The 18,830-nt window shown below is 57.5% G+C and overlaps 1 protein-coding gene and 1 non-coding gene across 2 annotated transcripts; both read left to right on the top strand.

Annotated features, from left to right (window-relative positions):
* The first annotated feature begins 3,300 nt into the window (after nucleotides 1-3,300).
* On the top strand, nucleotides 3,301-3,491 carry LOC148809992 (U2 spliceosomal RNA). Its single transcript, XR_016087037.1, has one exon. It is a non-coding gene; the product is annotated as a U2 spliceosomal RNA (small nuclear RNA).
* A 6,641-nt stretch (nucleotides 3,492-10,132) lies between these two features.
* On the top strand, nucleotides 10,133-17,784 carry LOC148809991 (amino acid transporter heavy chain SLC3A2-like). Its single transcript, XM_088909169.1, has 8 exons — nucleotides 10,133-10,559; nucleotides 11,584-11,997; nucleotides 13,419-13,592; nucleotides 13,697-13,797; nucleotides 14,165-14,304; nucleotides 15,105-15,420; nucleotides 15,890-15,943; nucleotides 16,060-17,784. The coding sequence occupies exons 2-8, from the start codon at nucleotides 11,595-11,597 to the stop codon at nucleotides 16,405-16,407; spliced, it is 1,536 nt and encodes a 511-aa protein (XP_088765295.1). The 5' UTR covers nucleotides 10,133-10,559; nucleotides 11,584-11,594; the 3' UTR covers nucleotides 16,408-17,784.
* Nucleotides 17,785-18,830: the final 1,046 nt, after the last annotated feature.

The following is an 18,830-nucleotide window of genomic DNA, read 5'->3' as shown; positions in this document are numbered from 1 at the left end:
CACCCAGGGAGAAAACCCGCGGTCAAAGACAGACAGAGACACGAGTGGAGTCGTTGGGGAGCCTCGGAGTCGGGGTGCTCCGGCGCAGGAAGAGGAGAGCAGGCTTTTCTCGGGGTGGAAGATAGAAGCGCTTTGTATCGGGGGCGGCTGCTGGCGGGCTCAAGGGGCTCTGTCTGTAGGAAGCGCAGGAGCCGTTTACCCCCTAGAGCGCCCCGACACTGCTGGTGGCCACTGGCACCGAAGGACATCCTTGGAAGGCCGTTTTGTGGAGAGATGTGGTTTGGGGGGGGTTCTCGCGTCGTTAGCCCTTAAAGCAGCAGGTTGCTCTGGCAGGGGGGTCGTTTGAATAGTTGAGCTCAGGAGGAAGGGAGTCGTTGAGGCTCAGTCTGGGAGTGGGAGGCTCAGCCCAGCGCGTTGACGTTGTGTTTGAATGGGGCGATAACGGCCAGCGGGGAAGAGCAGGGTGTCTTGGCGGGTGGGGGTGGGGCTCAGCCCCAGGTGAGCCGCGCAGACACTGGCTGAAATCCTTGTGCGCAGTCCAAACTAGTAGAGAGTTTATTTGCCATCTGTGCGTGTTGGTTGGGGTTCGTGCGTGCGGTGTTGTCTCGGTCTGCGGGGCCTGGTTTACGTAGCAAGACCAACGGATTTCAAAACGGCTTTTTCCCTCAGCCCGTAAGACTGCTAGACAGCCAAGCGCAGCGGCCACCGGCAGTTACCCAAAGGCCGCTGCTAAACAGCCAGGCCTCTCGAAACTGATGAGGTGCAGCCACGTCTTTCCTGGTGCTTTGCCTTCTCAGGATATAAATGACAGTACTAAATAGCTCCTAGTCCTACCGTATCTCCTTGTGTTGTTTGTTGCGTAAATCCTGTAAATTGTCACTTGTTGTGTTCTGCTCTAACCTTAATTTTGTGGGGCGGTGTCACTTCAAGGCTCAAGAAGGCTTGTATTGATCATTAACCCTTAAAGCAACAGGTTGCTCTGGCAGAGGGGTCGTTTGGGTAATTCGGGGCAGGAGAATGAGAGGTGTCGAGGGTCAGTCTGCAGTCTGGGAGATCACACTGTATTGAAATGAGGTGATAAGGCTGGCAGAAAAGAGCACAATGCCTTTGGAGTCTGGGAGCAGGGCTCAGCCCAGCGCGTTGACGTTGTTTGAATGGGGCGATAACGGCCAGCAGGAAAGAGCAGGGTGTCTTGGCGTGTGGGGGCGGGGCTCAGCCCCAGGTGAGCCGCGCAGACACTGGCTGAAATCCTTGTGCGCAGTCCAAACTAGTAGAGAGTTTATTTGCCATCTGTGCGTGTTGGTTGGGGTTCGTACGTGCGGTGTTGTCTCGGTCTGCGGGGCCTGGTTTACGTAGCAAGACCAACGGATTTCTAAACGGCTTTTTCCCTCAGCCCGTAAGACCGCTAGACAGCCAAGCGCAGCGGCCACCGGCAATTACCCAAAGGCCGCTGCTAAACAGCCAGGCCTCTCGAAACTGATGAGGTGCAGCCACGTCTTTCCTGGTGCTTTGCCTTCTCAGGTTATAAATGACAGTACTAAATAGCTCCTAGCCCTACCGTATCTCCTTGTGTTGTTTGTTGCGTAAATCCTGTAAATTGTCACTTGTTGTGTTCTGCTCTAACGTTAATTTTGTGGGGCGGTGTCACTTCAAGGCTCAAGAAGGCTTGTATTGATCATTAACCCTTAAAGCAACAGGTTGCTCTGGCAGAGGGGTCGTTTGGGTAATTCGGGGCAGGAGAATGGGAGGTGTCGAAGGTCAGTCTGCAGTCTGGGAGATCTCACTGTATTGAAATGAGGTGATAAGGCTGGCAGGAAAGAGCACAATGCCTTTGGAGTCTGGGAGCAGGGCTCAGCCCAGCGCGTTGATGTTGTTTGAATGGGGCGATAACGGCCAGCAGGAAAGAGCAGGGTGTCTTGGCGTGTGGGGGTGGGGCTCAGCCCCAGGTGAGCTGCGCAGACACTGGCTGAAATCCTTGTGCGCAGTCCAAACTAGTAGAGAGTTTATTTGCCATGTGTGCGTGTTGGTTGGGGTTCGTGCGTGCGGTGTTGTCTCGGTCTGCGGGGCCTGGTTTACGTAGCAAGACCAACGGATTTCAAAACGGCTTTTTCCCTCAGCCTGTAAGACCGCTAGACAGCCAAGCGCAGCGGCCACCGGCAGTTACCCAAAGGCGCTGCTAAACAGCCAGGCCTCTCGAAACTGATGAGGTGCAGCCACGTCTTTCCTGGTGCTTTGCCTTCTCAGGATATAAATGACAGTACTAAATAGCTCCTAGCCCTACCGTATCTCCTTGTGTTGTTTGTTGCGTAAATCCTGTAAATTGTCACTTGTTGTGTTCTGCTCTAACGTTAATTTTGTGGGGCGGTGTCACTTCAAGGCTCAAGAAGGCTTGTATTGATCATTAACCCTTAAAGCAACAGGTTGCTCTGGCAGAGGGGTCGTTTGGGTAATTCGGGGCAGGAGAATGGGAGGTGTCGAAGGTCAGTCTGCAGTCTGGGAGATCTCACTGTATTGAAATGAGGTGATAAGGCTGGCAGGAAAGAGCACAATGCCTTTGCAGTCTGGGAGCGGGGCTCAGCCCGTTTACCTGGCGCTAATTCAGTTAGAGGGGTGGTGTTGCTGGTGCTGCTTGCTCATCTTGCGGGCCGAGTGCTGAGGCTGGACGGTTTTGATTTTGCTGCGGTGACGAGGGCCCCAGCAGTGCTCCAGGGAAGGTTCTCTGACCCCGGGGAGCCGGGCCGTGCAGTTTGCAGACTGTCCACCGGGGGCGGCGGGAGCCGCACTCTCACTCCACTGCAGCAGAGGCTGCTTGTGTGAAACACAGGGCCGTTCTGGGGAGAAGCTGCGAGTGGCGCTGACAAAGCGGTAGCTTGCGCGGGCTGTCGGGGGCCGGGGTCTGGGTGAGCGGGACGCCGAGTGTGCTGCGCGCCGAGCTCGGTGCTGGCTGCGGCAGCTCTTCCTCTTCCTCTGCCGAGTCCGAGGGAGCTCCTCCCCGGCTCACAGGAGAGGGTGACGTCACGGCAGTCGGGGGAGGGGGGAGGCCTAGCAGAGCAGCTGCCTGCCTGCCTGCCTGCCTGCCCTCGCCTTGTGGGATAGCTGCTGTAGCCGGTGCTGGCTTCGCCGCAAAGGGGCTCCTCGCGGCCGGAGCCGCCCTCTGTCCCGCTGTGGAGCGGGCTGCCCCAGGGCTCTGTGCGCGTGTGAGCCTGCCGGCTCTGTGCTGGGAAGTGGAGGGCCCCCTCCCCTCCGAACCCGCGTCCCCCGTCAGGGAAGGGGGACCCTCAGACAAGGCCGGGGCCCGGCATCGCTTCTCGGCCTTTTGGCTAAGATCAAGTGTAGTATCTGTTCTTATCAGTTTAATATCTGATACGTCCCCTATCTGGGGACCATATATTAAATTGATTTTTGGAACAGGGAGATGGAATAGGGGCTTGCTCCGTCCACTCCACGCATCGACCCGGTATTGCAGTACCTCCGGGAACGGTGCACCTCCCCACCCAGGGAGAAAACCCGCGGTCAAAGACAGACAGAGACACGAGTGGAGTCGTTGGGGAGCCTCGGAGTCGGGGTGTTCCGGCGCAGGAAGAGGAGAGCAGGCTTTTCTCGGGGTGGACGATAGAAGCGCTTTGTATCGGGGGCGGCTGCTGGCGGGCTCAAGGGGCTCTGTCTGTAGGAAGCGCAGGAGCCGTTTACCCCCTAGAACTACCTGAGCTCTCCTGGCACAGCAGGAGGGTAATACTGCCTCTTGGATCACTTGTCTTAACTGGCATCCTATCTTTCTGGCAGAGCAGCTGAGAGTCCTTCTCTCAGTACTGTTCCTGGCGGTTTTGGCACTCGGTGTGCTCCCCACCCCCCCCCCCCCTCCTCCGCGCATGAAACACTGCAGCCTTCTTTCATTCCTACGACCCCTGACCCCACCCTCCTCTCTTTGGACGTTTCATCACATTGCAGTTCGGTCTGAAGTGCCCTTCTCCTTCACCTGTCTGGTGGAAGAAAAGAAAAAGACATCTGACCCCCATCAGCAAATACTCTTGACTGGCTCCCACAGCAGGGGTCAGGGAAGGAGCCAGAATCTCAACCGTTCCTGTCTTCTCTCAGTTAAGTCCTCGTCCATTCCACACATTGGCCTTATCAAGCTCTTTTCGCGGTGTCCCAAAAACCCTTACACATTTGTAGAGGAAATACAGTAATGGAGGATTATTACACAGCATCTACCCAGCTCAGCAAGAGGAATGAATACCCTGGGCCACCGTAGAGGCCTGGTTGCCACAGCTGGACACTTTAAGGTTTGTTTTGCTGCTTACCGAGGGATCTTGGGTGTTGACCAAGTGCCAGAAAAATTCCACAAATCCCTGTAGTTCCTATATCGACATCCCTCTAGTTCCTGTGTCCACTTGGGTGCGTTTAAGAAAAGGTGATTATTCCACCTAATTCTGCAGACTCGCATCCGACATAAATTCTGGGTGGCTTGTGGGCCTCCGGTCTTCAAACAGAGAGCCTTCCTGGTTTCTCCTTCTTATGCTTTAGGTTAAGGCTTAGTTATCAGGGCCCTGTGGGCATTCAGTTATCTTCACTTATCTGCTCATTAAAAATACACGGAAGCTCAGAATATTACATGGGGTAAAAATTCTTAAGGTCCAAACCCCATCCACAATTTTACCTCATTTTATCTTATGTTAGGCCCAGAGGAGTGAGCAGCCTGTGACCCAAAGCAGTGTACCGTGGAGAGTCCGTCAGCGTTATTACATGTTGCTCACACGTGGCGTTTCACGGCGAAGTTCAGTTCGCATCGGTTCCCAAGAATAAACTCTTACTTCCTGTCTCGGACTACCCGACATTATGGGATATATTTGCCCCCAGGTGTCTGGAGTTTCCTCGCGCTGGCCTGTGTTCACTTAAACCAGTCGAGTTCCTCTCGCCAGTGGAGTGGATTTACTGTTGCCGGCTGTAGAGGGCGGTGGAGTACATGTGACATGGTTCTAGAGAAGTGAGGAAGTAGTGCAGAAGCTGGTGTTTGTTGGCTCTTGATAAAAGAATTAATGTCATCTTGACAGTTTGGAAAGAGTGTCTCGCGGTGTTATTCCCTGCCTCCTTGTTCTGGATTCTCCTTCCAGGCTGGTGCGTCTCGGCAGTTAACATTGCCTGCCCTTTCTGGTACTTCATCTCGAGCCTGCTCGACCGCAGGGTGGCCTCCTCTGCCTGCTTTTTCCGGCGTGTTGAACTATTGGAGAGTGAAGCAGCAGGAGCCCCAGTGCCAGTGTGTGGCGTTTGAGAGCCTGGTCTCGCGTCCGTCTGCACTGTGCTGCGATTTGACCCATTTGACCCATGGCGAAGAGAGAAGGAAACCTGTCCTACATGTCAGTCGTGCACACAGTTATTTCCAGGTTCCTGATGGTTAACTAAAGTATGTGGCCAAAGGGCTAAAAAGTCTTGCAGTGTCAGCTCTGCCCGTCCTCGCAGCTGGAGCCTTTATCCTGGAGCGGGAGATAAGGAGCAGAGAGATTACTTAAGAGGCTTTGTGTTGATGTGTGACCAGCCACTCCTGAGACTTCAGAGAAGGGAGAGGCAAAGGGTAACTGCAGGAGACTTCAGGTCAGGAGACCTGCTGATGTACGACTTCTCACCTTGCTGATAGTGGTGACGGGGCCGGCAGACTCCTCTGACTAGAATAAAGTCCCGAGTCTTATGGATTTCCAGCAGTGTAACAGTATGATATAACTATAGCATAGAATACTAATGTGTACTGTGCAGTACACTAATGTAGCGTCTATATAATATGTCTGCACAGTGGCAGTTCTGTTATGAATGAGGCCAATGGTATTTGTGTACTCTAAAGATGTGGTGCGTTTTATTCTGGGGGTGTTATCTTGTTACTAAAGTGGGGTTTAACCTTTTCACCAGGTCTCCCGGTCCTGGGGTGCTGGTGTGTCTGTACTGTTTTTTAGGCGTCTTTTAAAGCACCAGCACGGCGCCTGAGCATCTGGAGTCCAGTCACGAACTGGTTTAGGTTGTCTGGACCCGAGCTGGAATGAAATCCTGCAGTTTCCCAGTCACAGGCCTTCCAGGACAGCACCACCCCTGCTTGAAACACAGAGGCCACACTTGTTAATCCCCCACCGTGTGCAGTGGAGATTAATTTAGAGGGTAGTAACCATGCAGGGACTGGGTCAGGTGTTGCGCATTCTGAAAGCAGATGAAATCTGGGCTTTGAGCACAACACCGCAATGCATATTCTCTCTGGTGACATGGTATTACAGGCCGTTTTCCAGGGGTTCCTTCGAGACCGCGGGCACGCGTGTCGGCGTGGCCTGGCCTGCCTCTCCCTTTCCTCCTCAGGCGGGTTTATTGTTGTGACCGATGAATTAGTTTTTGCCAAAGCATTTACCACCAGTACATCATCTTTCAACACAACGGCTTACTTACAACAAACTAAACATTACTGGAGAGTCAGGCTCGCTGTTCCACAGCTCATTTCCCTCCCTCGTCTCCCAGTAGGACTGGGAGTTTGTTCTCATTGTGGTAGATGTGGGAGTTCTGGGATCAGATGGGTTATTTTTGAAGGTTTGTGTAATCCCCGAGTATTTCTCACGGTGCGGCAGAAAGCCTTCGTCGCCGTTTCTCCCCGCTGGCGATGGACGCACAGCCTGTCCTCGCTGGCTGCCAGGTCTGCCTTCAGTGAGCCTGGGCTCTGTTGCCCGGGAGACGGAGTAGCCCATTGTTCAGGTTGCTGGGGGGGGGTGCTGAGCCAGCTCCATTTCAAAGGAGTTGATCCACTCAGACATAATGGGGGAGGAGGGGGGTGTCTCTTCCTGTCCCCTGGCTGAGCATTACAGGGATTTTCTGGGCTGTTTACCAGGCACAGAATGAGATTTACCTGACAGGGGGTTAGATTTTATAAGTTCAGTTCTCCCGTGTTTTTTTTATAGTTTTAATATTTCATGATCATTCGTGTTTATCTAGTTGGTGCCTCTTTATCCAAGAGTGCGCTTGGATATTCCAGTGGGGGTAAATCTGCTGTCTCCCCTCCGGATTGGGGGGTGGCAGACGGATTCCGTTTACCAGCCTGCACTTTGCTAGTGTTGAGAAACTGAACAGACAAGGCTCAGCTCTCTCTCTCCCCCCTTCCAGTTGTTCGCCAGTGCTCCCAGCACCAGCCTCGCCCCCTCACCCGTCCCTCTGGTGAACACCATGCCAGAGGGTGTTACGGTCCTTCTGTCTCGGAGGACGTTTTGCCCTGGGGTTAGGCAGTCTTGCCCCTGAGTGGGTGTTGTCTGCAGTATTGGACACGGAGCCCTCTCCCGATCCAGGATCGGCTTGTCTTCGCTGTACACGAGGCAGAGGGCCAGAGACGCAGCAGCTTGCATCCTCAGTGCCTGAGCTGCAGGTGAATAATATGGCCGCAGGGACAGCCACACTTGGCTCTGAGCCCCCGTGGGACTGGGGTGACCCTCAGACACCGGCAGGGGCTTTTGAAATTCGAAGGAAGGGAGGCTGCTTATTTTTGTAAGAGGGACACTGGCCACCCCATCCATTCCTCCTCTGTGGGAGTGCTGTGTGTGTGTACGTGTAGGGCAGTATGTTGAGCAGTGGGTGTATATTGTGTGTAGGGCGGTATGTAGTATTGTGTGTGCAATGAAGCCTCCTGCTGAGACAGTGTCCTGTCTGTGTCGCCTGGGAATCCTGTAAGATTTTCAGGAGCCCGTGCTCCAGACAGCCTGCTCTGACTCCTGTCCCAGGGCAGGCTGCTCAGGATCTGGGGGGGGGGGTTGTGAACATACACATTAAAAACAAACAGGAGCTCCTTTGAGCTGATGGAAGGTGTTTCCTGTTTTGTAGAGAGGGGTGGTGGGGTTTCAGACGAGTCCCTTTTTAGAGAAAATAAACAACAGGGGCACCCTGTCGCCTGCACACCACGATGGGAGTCTTTCAAGTCGAACTAAAAAGTTGCAGATCAAAAAAAAAGGGGGGGAAAAAAACCTGGACCTGCATCACAGGAGCAAAACCCCAGCTGCTCTCCCGGTGGGGGGGGGGGGGGGTCTGTACTCTCCGCCCCTGTTTTGTTATTGTGTCCGGGAGTGACCTGTACCCCTGTTTCCTGGAATAGAAACCAGATGGGAGGCCGGGGGAGATCGGCGAGACTGTAAACAAGGTTCCATGTGCTCAGGAAGGAGGCGCGGAGGGAGGGGCGAGGATCCCAAAAAACAAGTCAGGACTCCCCTTTCACCACATCGCTGACGGTGCGATTTCATTTTTCCTGGAAAGTTGAGGAGAGGAGAGCAGATCTTTGTGGGGGAGGGGGGGTAATTTTTTATTTTTAAAGTAAAACAACGTTGTCTAAATCTGTTGACTGTCAGACGGCGTGCAGGCACAGGGCGCCTGCTCTGTTCCTGGTGCAGAAGGGTCTGATCGATAACCACTTTCGAGAGCGGAGCCCTTGTGGCGTCTTCCTGACCCGCTGTCCTGCCCTCATCTCCCATCGGCAAAACCCCTTTCCGAGCCCAGTCCCAGACCCTCCCCAAGCGTAGTGCAGAGTACCGACTTTGCCAGCCGAACCCTTGACCACTCATCTGCGCCGGGGCTGTCCTGCGTGTTCCGACAACGCCGACCCAGTGAGACCCGGAATTGCGAACCTGGAGACCAGGGGAAACTGCACAAGTGCATTTATAGTCAAGACGGTGGTGGTGGTGCGGGGGGGTTCTTCTTTACACAAAGGATGGTGAGAGCGTGGAACAAGCTGGGGAGTGTAGGTTTGCAAGCTGACCGAGCCTTTTGTCCGCCGTGCTGTGGGACACGCGTGCTTCTCCGTAGAGATCAGGAGGCGAACGGGCTAGTTGTGCCGGATGGTCTCCTCGTCTGCGGCCAGCGGGGAGGCAGCCGGGTCTGCAGGAGCAGAGGGAGGTAACCAGGGTGGCTGTGCCCAGGATTTGCTGGCTTTAAGAACGCTGTGTTTTCGTGAAACCTGAGATCCTGATCTCTTCTCCCCCGCCTTGGGCTGCTGGGATGGGAGGGGTTTGTTTTTGTGTATGAGTACTCGATACAGTCCTGCATCCCTGCAGCTTTTTAACGGGGGGCTTGGCAGGACGCCCTGTCTCCCTCAGCCGTCTGGACAAATGCCAAGTAATTTCGCCCAGATGGATCCTGGGCCTATCGTGCTTCAGTACTTTCACAGTAAGCCCCGAGCAGGCTTTCTGCTCTCCAGTTTTTACTGTTGACATATTTCTACTGGTGTCTCTGCTGCAGAAGAGCAAGTGTATTCCACTGCTTATAGACTGTAGCCTCCAGTGTAGCACTACTGTTTAACTGGACCACAGCCCCCAGTGTAACAGGACTGTCCTACTGGACTGGGACCACAGTCCCCAGTGTAACAGGACTGTCCTACTGGGACCACAGCCCCCAGTGTAACAGGACTGTCCTACTGGGACCACAGCCCCCAGTGTAACAGGACTGTTCTACAAGACTGGGACCACAGTCCCCAGTGTCACAGGACTGTCCTACTGGACTGGAGCCCCCAGTGTAACAGGACTGTCCTACTGGACTGGAGCCCCAGTGTAACAGGACTGTCCTACTGGACTGGGACCACAGTCCCCAGTGTAACAGGACTGTCCTACTGGACTGGAGCCCCAGTGTCACAGGACTGTCCTACTGGATTGGGACCACAGCCCCTAGTGTTAACAAGACTGTCCTACTGGACTGGAGCCCCCAGTGTTAACAAGACTGTTATATTGCCCCAATCCAGCCTCTGCCTTCAGTTTTTAATATAACGGCCTTCATCATCAGGCATCAGTAGTGACAATTAGATGTTCAATAGCCGAGAATGATCCTTCATTGCAGACACAAAAAATTATTGCACGTTTTAACCGGAGAAACCCGAGAGGGGGGAGCAGTTCGACAGCAGTTCAGAGAAGACGGCGTGTTTGTTCTCGGTTTGTCCAGGGAACACAGAGATCCGGAATGTGTCTTGTTTTCAGCTGTGCTCAGGGTTTCGTCACCTTTTTTTTTTAAGGTTTAGGTCTTTTAAGGTGGACTCCCTCGTTGAACGCGACCAAACCTGTTTTTACGAATGCAAGAACGGTTCTCGGCGAGGACGGTTCCGTTCTAACGTGCATATTATTTAACTGTTTTTAATGTACGTCAGAACGGAACCGTCCTCGCCGAGAACCGTTCTTGCATTCGTAAAAACAGGTTTGGTCGCGTTCAACGAGGGAGTATTGCGTTTTGCTGCGTTTTATACTTTTATCAGGGTTAAATAGGTGTGTTCTTTCATGGTACAGTGCGCCATTTTATTAAGCGCCATGGTATTTCGTAATCATTCGGTTCAAGGACAATGCCTGTACTTAAAGAAGGGGGATAATTAATAATCCCTGATCACGAACATGAAACGGTCACGGCGGCAGTGCCACCTTAACAGCGGTGACGTAAGAGGTGGGGGGCGGGGCCAGCGGACCGGCAGTATATACGCGGCAGAGCCGGGAGCGAGTAATTTCAAGTCTGAGACTCGAGCTACTGGAAGGATATTTCCACGCTAAAACACCCAGGTTTTAATATTTTTTTCAACCGCACAGGTAAGGTGAGGGGACCGGGGGCTGTCGACGATCCCTGGTTTTGCTCTCTTTGACCGAACCGGAATACCTTCCGCGCGGTACGGGCTATCACAGCGCCGACCTGGTTGTTGAATCTTTTTCGGATCAATGATTATTTTAAAATCTATAATTTATTTTGACTATACACCTGACACGTTGACGCTAGCTAACCGGTTCCAAATTTAAAAAAATAATAATTTTCTATGGGGGTTGTGTTCCGCTTGTGCGTCTGTTCTGTGATCTGACGGCTCACACGAGGAGCACAGTTGCATCAGACTCCCCGCCCCCGCGGGGAGAGAAGCGGCCGCAAAGGATGAATAAACTCGATAGCCCTTCAGAGGACTCTCTACAGAGAGGTTCATCCGCCTGCACACGGCCGGCGATGATGCTGAATCTTAAGCGCTACATCCTCACCGCTGCGGCTAGTATAGCGTAGTCGACCACTTTTTTTAATTTTGATCTCGCTACGACATTTATTGTTCACGTCGTCTACGTTGTGTGGTGGTGTCTGTCCCGAGAGCATTCCGATATACGTGTACATAGGGCAGTAAACTACTCTACTGCTCTCTGCAGCACATCGATACACCTCTACACCGCTGCAGTACATCGATACACATCTTCTCCTCTGCTGTGCATTGAGACCTCTGCAGCGCCACGACAGCCTCTCGCATGACAGCAGTGGGGGGGGGGGGGGGGGACTCGCGTGTTCCGGTCGCATGACCTCTTCTCCGCTTCGTCAGAGCCGAGGAAGGAGAGGAGCCGGGCAGTGCGCCCGTCAGTGCGCATGTCAGGCCTCCTCCGTGCCTGTGCCGGGTTCTCAGCCTGGGGGGGGGGTAGTGTGCGTCTGGCGATCAGGCGAGACCTCGTGGATAAAGACGTCGGCGTTGGTTAGGGGGGAGGGGGGTGACGCCTCATCCACTGGAGTTGCGCGCTGTCCCTGCACCCGCAGATGCGCCCCGACTGACCCCTCTCCCTCTCTCTCTCTCTCTCCCCCCCCCGCCCGCAGAGCGCGCCACCATGAGCCAGGACGCCGGGGCCGAGCTGAAGGACGTGGAGCTGAACGAGCTGGACCCCGAGAAGCAGCCCATGAAGGCGGCGGGCGAGGAGGAGGCCGCGGGCGAGCAGAACGGCTGCGTGAAGGTCAAGATGCCCGAGGAGGCGGAGGCCAAGTTCACCGGCCTGTCCAAGGAGGAGCTGCTGAAGGTGGCCGGCACCCCGGGCTGGGTGCGCACCCGCTGGGCCCTGCTGGTGCTCTTCTGGCTGGGCTGGGTGGGCATGCTGGTGGGCGCCGTGGTCATCATCGTGCAGGCGCCACGCTGCAGGCCGCTGCCCCCCATGCGCTGGTGGAACGAGGGCCCCCTCTACGAGATCGGGGACCCCGAGGCCTTCGTGGCCGACAAGCAGAAGCCCGCGCTGCAAGGTGAGTGGGGGTGTGATGGACACCAGTGTGAACCCTGGAGCGGATCAGCCCGCTGTGCAGTGGGGGTGCGATGGACACCAGTGTGAACCCTGGAGCGGATCAGCCCGCTGTGCAGGGGGGGTGTGATGGACACCAGTGTGAACCCTGGAGCGGATCAGCCCGCTGTGCAGTGGGGGTGTGATGGACACCAGTGTGAACCCTGGAGCGGATCAGCCCGCTGTGCAGTGGGGGTGCGATGGACACCAGTGTGAACCCTGGAGCGGATCAGCCCGCTGTGCAGTGGGGGTGCGATGGACACCAGTGTGAACCCTGGAGCGGATCAGCCCGCTGTGCAGTGGGGGTGTGATGGACACCAGTGTGAACCCTGGAGCGGATCAGCCCGCTGTGCAGTGGGGGTGCGATGGACACCAGTGTGAACCCTGGAGCGGATCAGCCCGCTGTGCAGGGGGGGTGCGATGGACACCAGTGTGAACCCTGGAGCGGATCAGCCCGCTGTGCAGTGGGGGTGCGATGGACACCAGTGTGAACCCTGGAGCGGATCAGCCCGCTGTGCAGTGGGGGTGCGATGGACACCAGTGTGAACCCTGGAGCGGATCAGCCCGCTGTGCAGTGGGGGTGCGATGGACACCAGTGTGAACCCTGGAGCGGATCAGCCCGCTGTGCAGTGGGGGTGTGATGGACACCAGTGTGAACCCTGGAGCGGATCAGCCCGCTGTGCAGTGGGGGTGCGATGGACACCAGTGTGAACCCTGGAGCGGATCAGCCCGCTGTGCAGGGGGGGTGCGATGGACACCTCTTCGGTGGCACTGAGGCCTCTACCCTCCCGTGATGCGGGAGAGGGGAAGCTCTTCCTGGGCCAGGTCACACTCCCAGTCTGCGTGCGACGGCAGATCTGACCCCTCTGAGCTCACGTGCCGCCTCGCTTCCTCTCGAAAGCAGCCCGAGTGTTTCTGCAGTTCCCCTCCCTGAGGTCTGCGCTCAGCTGTGCGTGTACAGGAACAGCCTGGCTCTGGGGCCAGCGTACACATCCTCCCTCCCTCCCTCCCTCGCTCAGCGCGGCAGTCATGTGACTGGGACACCAGCTGCTCCCTGAGCCGGAGCGAGCCGGTTCTCTCCTGCGCTCCTGTGACAAACAGCCTCCCCCCCCCGCCCCCCGCCCAAGCCCCGTCAGGCAGTCAGCTGAGAGGACTGCTGCAGTCAGCACACACTGCCAGAGGGAAGTGGGGGAAAGGTCGCGCCGTCTCCCAGGGCAATGGGAACGGTGTCCTGGCTGGATCTGTTCCGCGTGCGCGCTGCAGTGCCTTTTCCACAGGTCAGGCTGCCGGGAAGCAGCTGCGCTCGGGGCTGTTCCTGGGCCGGTCGGACAGGTTAGACCGGAGGGGGGTCTGATCTCTCCCTCTCCCTCTCTCTCTCTCTCTCAGCGATGGAAGACCACATCAACAGCCTGAGCCAGCTGAAGGTCAAGGGCCTGGTGCTGGGGTCCCTCCACAAGGCCCCCAAAGACTCGGAGACCGCGCTGCGCCTCGATGCCATCGACGACTCGCTGGGCACCCAGGACAACTTCAAGAGCTTCGTGAGCAAGGCGCAGGGGAAGGGTGAGCTGGCCCGCCCGTCCTCTGGGGGGGGGTGTGCGACCAGGGTCGTCCTCGGCCTGGGCTCCCCCCTCCCGATGTGCTCACCCCCTCTCTCCCTCCCTCAGGCATGTCTGTGGTGGTCGACCTCACCCCTAACTACAGAGGCCAGATGCCCTGGTACAGCGACAGATTCCTGCAGGACCCCTCCCAGCAGGCCAAGATCAAGGTAAACCCCCCTTTCCTGCAGGACCGCCGAGACACCCCCCCCCTCATGCCCCAGCTGGAGGCCAGTATGGGAATGATTTGAGGAAGGAGGGGGGGGGCTGTACATAGTGATCTAGACAGCAGAAAGGAGTGGAGGCCATTTTGCCCCGCGGAGGGCGTCTTCAGAGCTGGAGACCTGATGCAGATGAGGGGAAGCCGCCTGGCCCGTCTGGCTGGCTTGGCTGCTCAGTTGCTCGGCTGGCCGACGGGCTGGAGGAGCTCCTCCGGCCTTGTCTCGCCAGGAGCCAGGAGCGCTGGCTCCGACCGCTCCGCCCCCCTCCCGCCCTCTGTGTCAACGGGCCTCCTGTGCTTCTCTTCCTCTCCTGCAGGGGGCGTTCGACTTCTGGCTCGGGATGGGGGTGAAGGGGATCCAGCTGTCCGGCCTGGATCACCTGGCGGACAAGGCGCCCGCGCTGTGGGAGGAGCTGAGGAACAAGACCAAGTGGGAGGGCTCGGAGCCGGCCGACAGGTGAGCGGGCCGCCGACCCGGGCGGCACCTCCCCTCCCAGGGGGCCCCGGCGTGTCTCGGGTGCAGGGAGGGGGACCCCCCTCAGGTCCAGCAGCCCCCACTACGCCGCAGCATCAAGAGTCAGGTGCCTGTCGGAGGGCTCGATCTCGGCTGCACTGGTTAATTGCTGCAGACTCCGGCTCCCAGCCCGCTCTCCTGCTCTCTGGGTTCAGGAGTTGGCGAAATTCAGGAAAAGAAGCGACGCGGGCCTGTGCAGGGAGCTCCGCTGCAGGACTGAAGCGGGAGCCTGTTCCTCAGGGCGCCGCCGGCCGTGTGCAGTTCAGTGTTCCTGCCCCTAGAGGGCGACTCCGCACAGTGAGCGGCGCCTCCCCCCTGGACGTGCAGTTCGCTCACACGGCGACAAGAGGGCGCTGTGGGCTCCGGCGTCCGGCCACTGAGTTTCCAGCCTAACAGCACTGTTTGCGTGTTCGACACTTTAACACGCTGCGTGGGGGCGGTGGACACATCTCAGGGGGCCCCGGGTGAGAGCAGGCAGGGCAGCGAGTCCTCTTCTGGTCGCAGGTGGATTCTGAAGCACTTTGGGGAACGCATCCGATTTCCCACAGAGAGAGAGGTGGGGAAAATGAACGAAAACGTCGCCCCCTAGTGAGGTTTAGTGAGCATTGCACCGCCTCATTAAAACTCTGCCCCCTCTAGCGGTGACTCTGCAGCAGTGCGGTCGGCCCGTAAGCAGCGGGCTTAGCGACAGGGGCCCTACGCCTCAGTGCCAAGATCTCAGCTCTTTGGGTCTCTGTCCACAGGGTTCTGATCGGGGTGACGGCTTTAAACCAATCTGACAAGATCATGGAGCTCCAGAACCGCACCCAGGTGGACCTGCTTCTGTCGGGGCTCCTGCGTCTGAACCAGGACGTCTCGGACCTGTCCGTGGCGGTGGAGGCGCTGCTGGCCGGGCTGAACCAGAGCCGGATGAGCTGGAACGTGGGCGGGAGGTCCGCGGGCCACCTGGCGTCGCTGGTGCCCCAACAGCTGGTCCGCTTGTACCACCTGCTGCTCTTCACGCTGCCCGGGACGCCCGTCTTCAACTACGGCGACGAGATCGGGCTCCAGGACGAGCAGGTGAGGGGGGGGGGGGGGGGGGGCGGGTTTGAATCCCACTGTTACCAGGTGGCGTCTCTGGATTATGTGCTTCTCTTTTCCGTGACACCCTGCGGCCCCACTGGAGCCCAGCAGGTGTGAGCCTGGCCAGTACCTGGAGGGGAGACTCCTGGGAGAGTTGAGGCTGCTGTTAGTGGGGCCAGTAGGGGGCGCTTACCTTGCGGTCTGTGTGGGTCCTAATGCCCCAGTATAGTGACAGGGATATATATACTGTATTATTGTTGTTGTTATTATTATTATTAGCCAGCTAGGGGTGGGTGTTGGGTGACCTCTGACCCCCCCTCCCAGGGCAGAGCCCGTTCCGGGCGGCCCGTACACACACTCGCGCGCCGGTGCTCTCAGCTCGTGTCCTGGGGTTCGCCCCGGTGGGGCGGGGCCTAAGAAAATCTCCCTCTGAACCTCCCCTCCCCTCTCCCCTGCGTTCTCCCAGGACACGCCGTTTCCCGGGATGCTGTGGAACGAGTCCCAGGACACCGCGGACACGGTGAGTCTCCCGTCCGGACGCAGCTGGGGGGGGTGTGGGGGGCAGGCTGGGGTTCGAGAGCCTCCTCCTCCTCCTCCGTCGCTGACCCCCTCCCCCCCCCCCCCCCCCCTCCCCAGGTCCAGAAGGGCCGGCTCGCCATCCGGGAGCTGTTCCGGGAGCTGAGCGAGCTGCGGGGGAGGGAGCGCTCCCTGGAGCACGGGGACTTCCGGCCGCTCCGGTTGGCCTGCCCGGCCTCGCTGGCCTTCCTGCGCGAGTGGGACCAGAGCGAGCGCTACCTGGCGGTGCTGAACTTCGCCAACCACTCCGCCCCCTGCGGCCTGGCGGGCGAGGTGGGGCTGCCGCGCGCCGCCTCCCTGGTGCTGAGCACCGAGCCGGGCCGGGCCCGGGACCAGCAGCTGGAGCTCGCGGACCTGAAGCTGGAGCCCAGCGAGGGGCTGCTGCTGCGGTTCCCCTACACGCCCTGAGCCCGGCGGCCACGCTCCCACCCCACCCCCACCCACTGGACTTCCTGCTCGCTGCTTCCCTCTACCCCCCCTCCCAGCACCAGAACTACTGATCCACACTGACCCAGAACTGCTGTACAGTGCTCCAACACACCGGCCTGACCCAGAACCATAACTACTGACCCACACTGACCCAGAACTGCTGTACACTCTGCTCCAACACACTGGCCTGACCCAGAACCATAACTACTGACCCACACTGACCCAGAACTGCTGTACACTCTGCTCCAACACACCGGCCTGACCCAGAACCATAACTACTGACCCACACTGACCCACAACTGCTGTACACTCTGCTCCAACACACTGGCCTGACCCAGAACCATAACTACTGACCCACACTGACCCACAACTGCTGTACACTCTGTTCCAACAGAACCAGTACTGTGCACTCTGCTCCTCCACACTGACCCAACCCAGAACCAGTACTGTACACTCTGCTCCAACACCCTGACCCGACCCAGAACCAGTACTGTACACTCTGCTCCAACACACTGACCCGACCCAGAACCAGTACTATACACTCTGCTATTCAGCACTGACCCAGACCCAGAACTACTGCTCCACACTGACCCTGATCCAGACCCAGAACCAGTACTGTACACTCTGCTCCTCCACACTGACCCGACACAGAACCAGTACTGTACACTCTGCTCCAACACCCTGACCTTTCCCATTTGTTGTCTGATGGGCCTGTGAGCCAGTTCGTTTTCCGGGAGAGCAGGTTTCTGAATGAAACTGAATTTTAATTTTCCTTTTTGAAAAGGACCGAGTTCTAATAATTGCAGGATCCGTTGGTCCTGGATCCTGCGAGGCCCGTGACGTGTCCGTTAGCCCTTCAGCGGTTCAGTCGGTGTCGGTGATAAGGGGTCATCCCTATCCGTTTTCATTACCGCCTGTGGACAGCTTAAATCTCTTCTTTTAAATGTCTTTTTTTAGTTTTTAAATTGACTGAACAGAAACCGTTCACAGGACAGAGAAGCAGGACCTGTACCTGCCTGGTGCATGCGTGTGTGGGGCTCTAAGATCAACTCGAACACAGGGGTGCACACTCACACGCTAGCCTGCAGTCTTCAGGCCAGAGGCCAGTGTCCCCAACATCCCGACTGTCCCCTAGACATTCCGTTACCACACAACCAAGACATTCCAGCGTGGTACTGTAATGCTCCTGTTTTTAGTGCGTGGAGAGGTGATTTTTTTTAACGACTCCTGTTTTGTCACTGGATTGCTGTTTTAATGAAAGACTTCCAGCCCGGCCGGACTGCGGAGACTTTGCGTCTCTCGGTTGTGCAGGTTGGGTGGCGGTCTGTTGGAAATAAAAGTTGCTGGAACACGTAATTTTGGCCCCTGGTGTCTTCTGTGGTGGGGGGGGGCTCCTGCCTCTGGTGCGATTCGGCTCCGCTCCTGCACGAGCGTTTCTGGATGTCTTTCGCGAAGGAGTCGGGGTTCCTCGAGAAGCGGGGGTCAGTCGGCGACCGTAGGCTGCCATGTCTGTTTTCGCCACAGCCTCCCCTTCTGTGTTGGCACTAGTGAACCCAGCGTTCCTGCGGCCTCTCGGGACGAGTCTGTTGCTGTAGCTCTGTGCAGGGAGAGTCGGGGTGCGGGGGTGGGGGGTGTGTAGAGAGGAGGGAGGGGACTGAACTGCTGCTCCATTCGTTCTCCCCGAATCCGAAGCTCCAGTGCGCCGGTCTCCCATGAAGCAGCAGGTCTCGAGCCCGAGCTCCAGACATCTCCGCCCCGAGTCGACACAGGGCTGCCAGTCCTGCTCTCTGGTCCTCTGTTTTGAGCCAGTGAGTAAATCGAGAGCAGGTGGGCTTTTCCCTGGCGCCCAGGGGACACAGCAGGAGGGACAAGGGCCTCCCTGCCCTGAGCTCTGTTCCCTCCGGCCACGTCTGTCTGCGGATCACTCGGTTCCAGTCCCAGAGGGGCCTGTGACTGCACTGGAGCAGGGGGTCTGCAGACAGCACTAGGACGGCCGGCTCTGGATGCTTCTATACTTTACCTCCCAGTTTTACTGAACTAAGCCCGCTCCCCTACACCAGTCCCCTTAGTCGTGGTGATCAGCGGGTGTATCGCTGCAGACTCTCCGGTGGCGTGAGCTGGTCTGCTCCGGCTCCCAGCCCGCTCTCCTGCTCTCTGGGTTCAGGAGTTGGCGAAATTCAGGAAAAGAAGCGACGCGGGTCTGTGCAGGGAGCTCCGCTGCAGGACTGAAGCGGGAGCCTGTTCCTCAGGGCGCCGCCGGCCGTGTGCAGTTCAGTGTTCCTGCCCCTAGAGGGCGACTCCGCACAGTGAGCGGCGCCTCCCCCCTGGACGTGCAGTTCGCTCACACGGCGACAAGAGGGCGCTGTGGGCTCCGGCGTCCGGCCACTGAGTTTCCAGCCTAA

The sequence above is a fragment of the Atractosteus spatula genome, unplaced genomic scaffold, assembly GCF_055471065.1.
Source record: "Atractosteus spatula isolate fAtrSpa1 unplaced genomic scaffold, fAtrSpa1.hap1 Scaffold_104, whole genome shotgun sequence".
NCBI classification, from domain to species: Eukaryota; Metazoa; Chordata; class Actinopteri; order Semionotiformes; family Lepisosteidae; genus Atractosteus; species Atractosteus spatula.
Note: the sequence above shows the minus strand (reverse complement) of the source record. Positions and strands in the feature narration are given on the sequence as shown.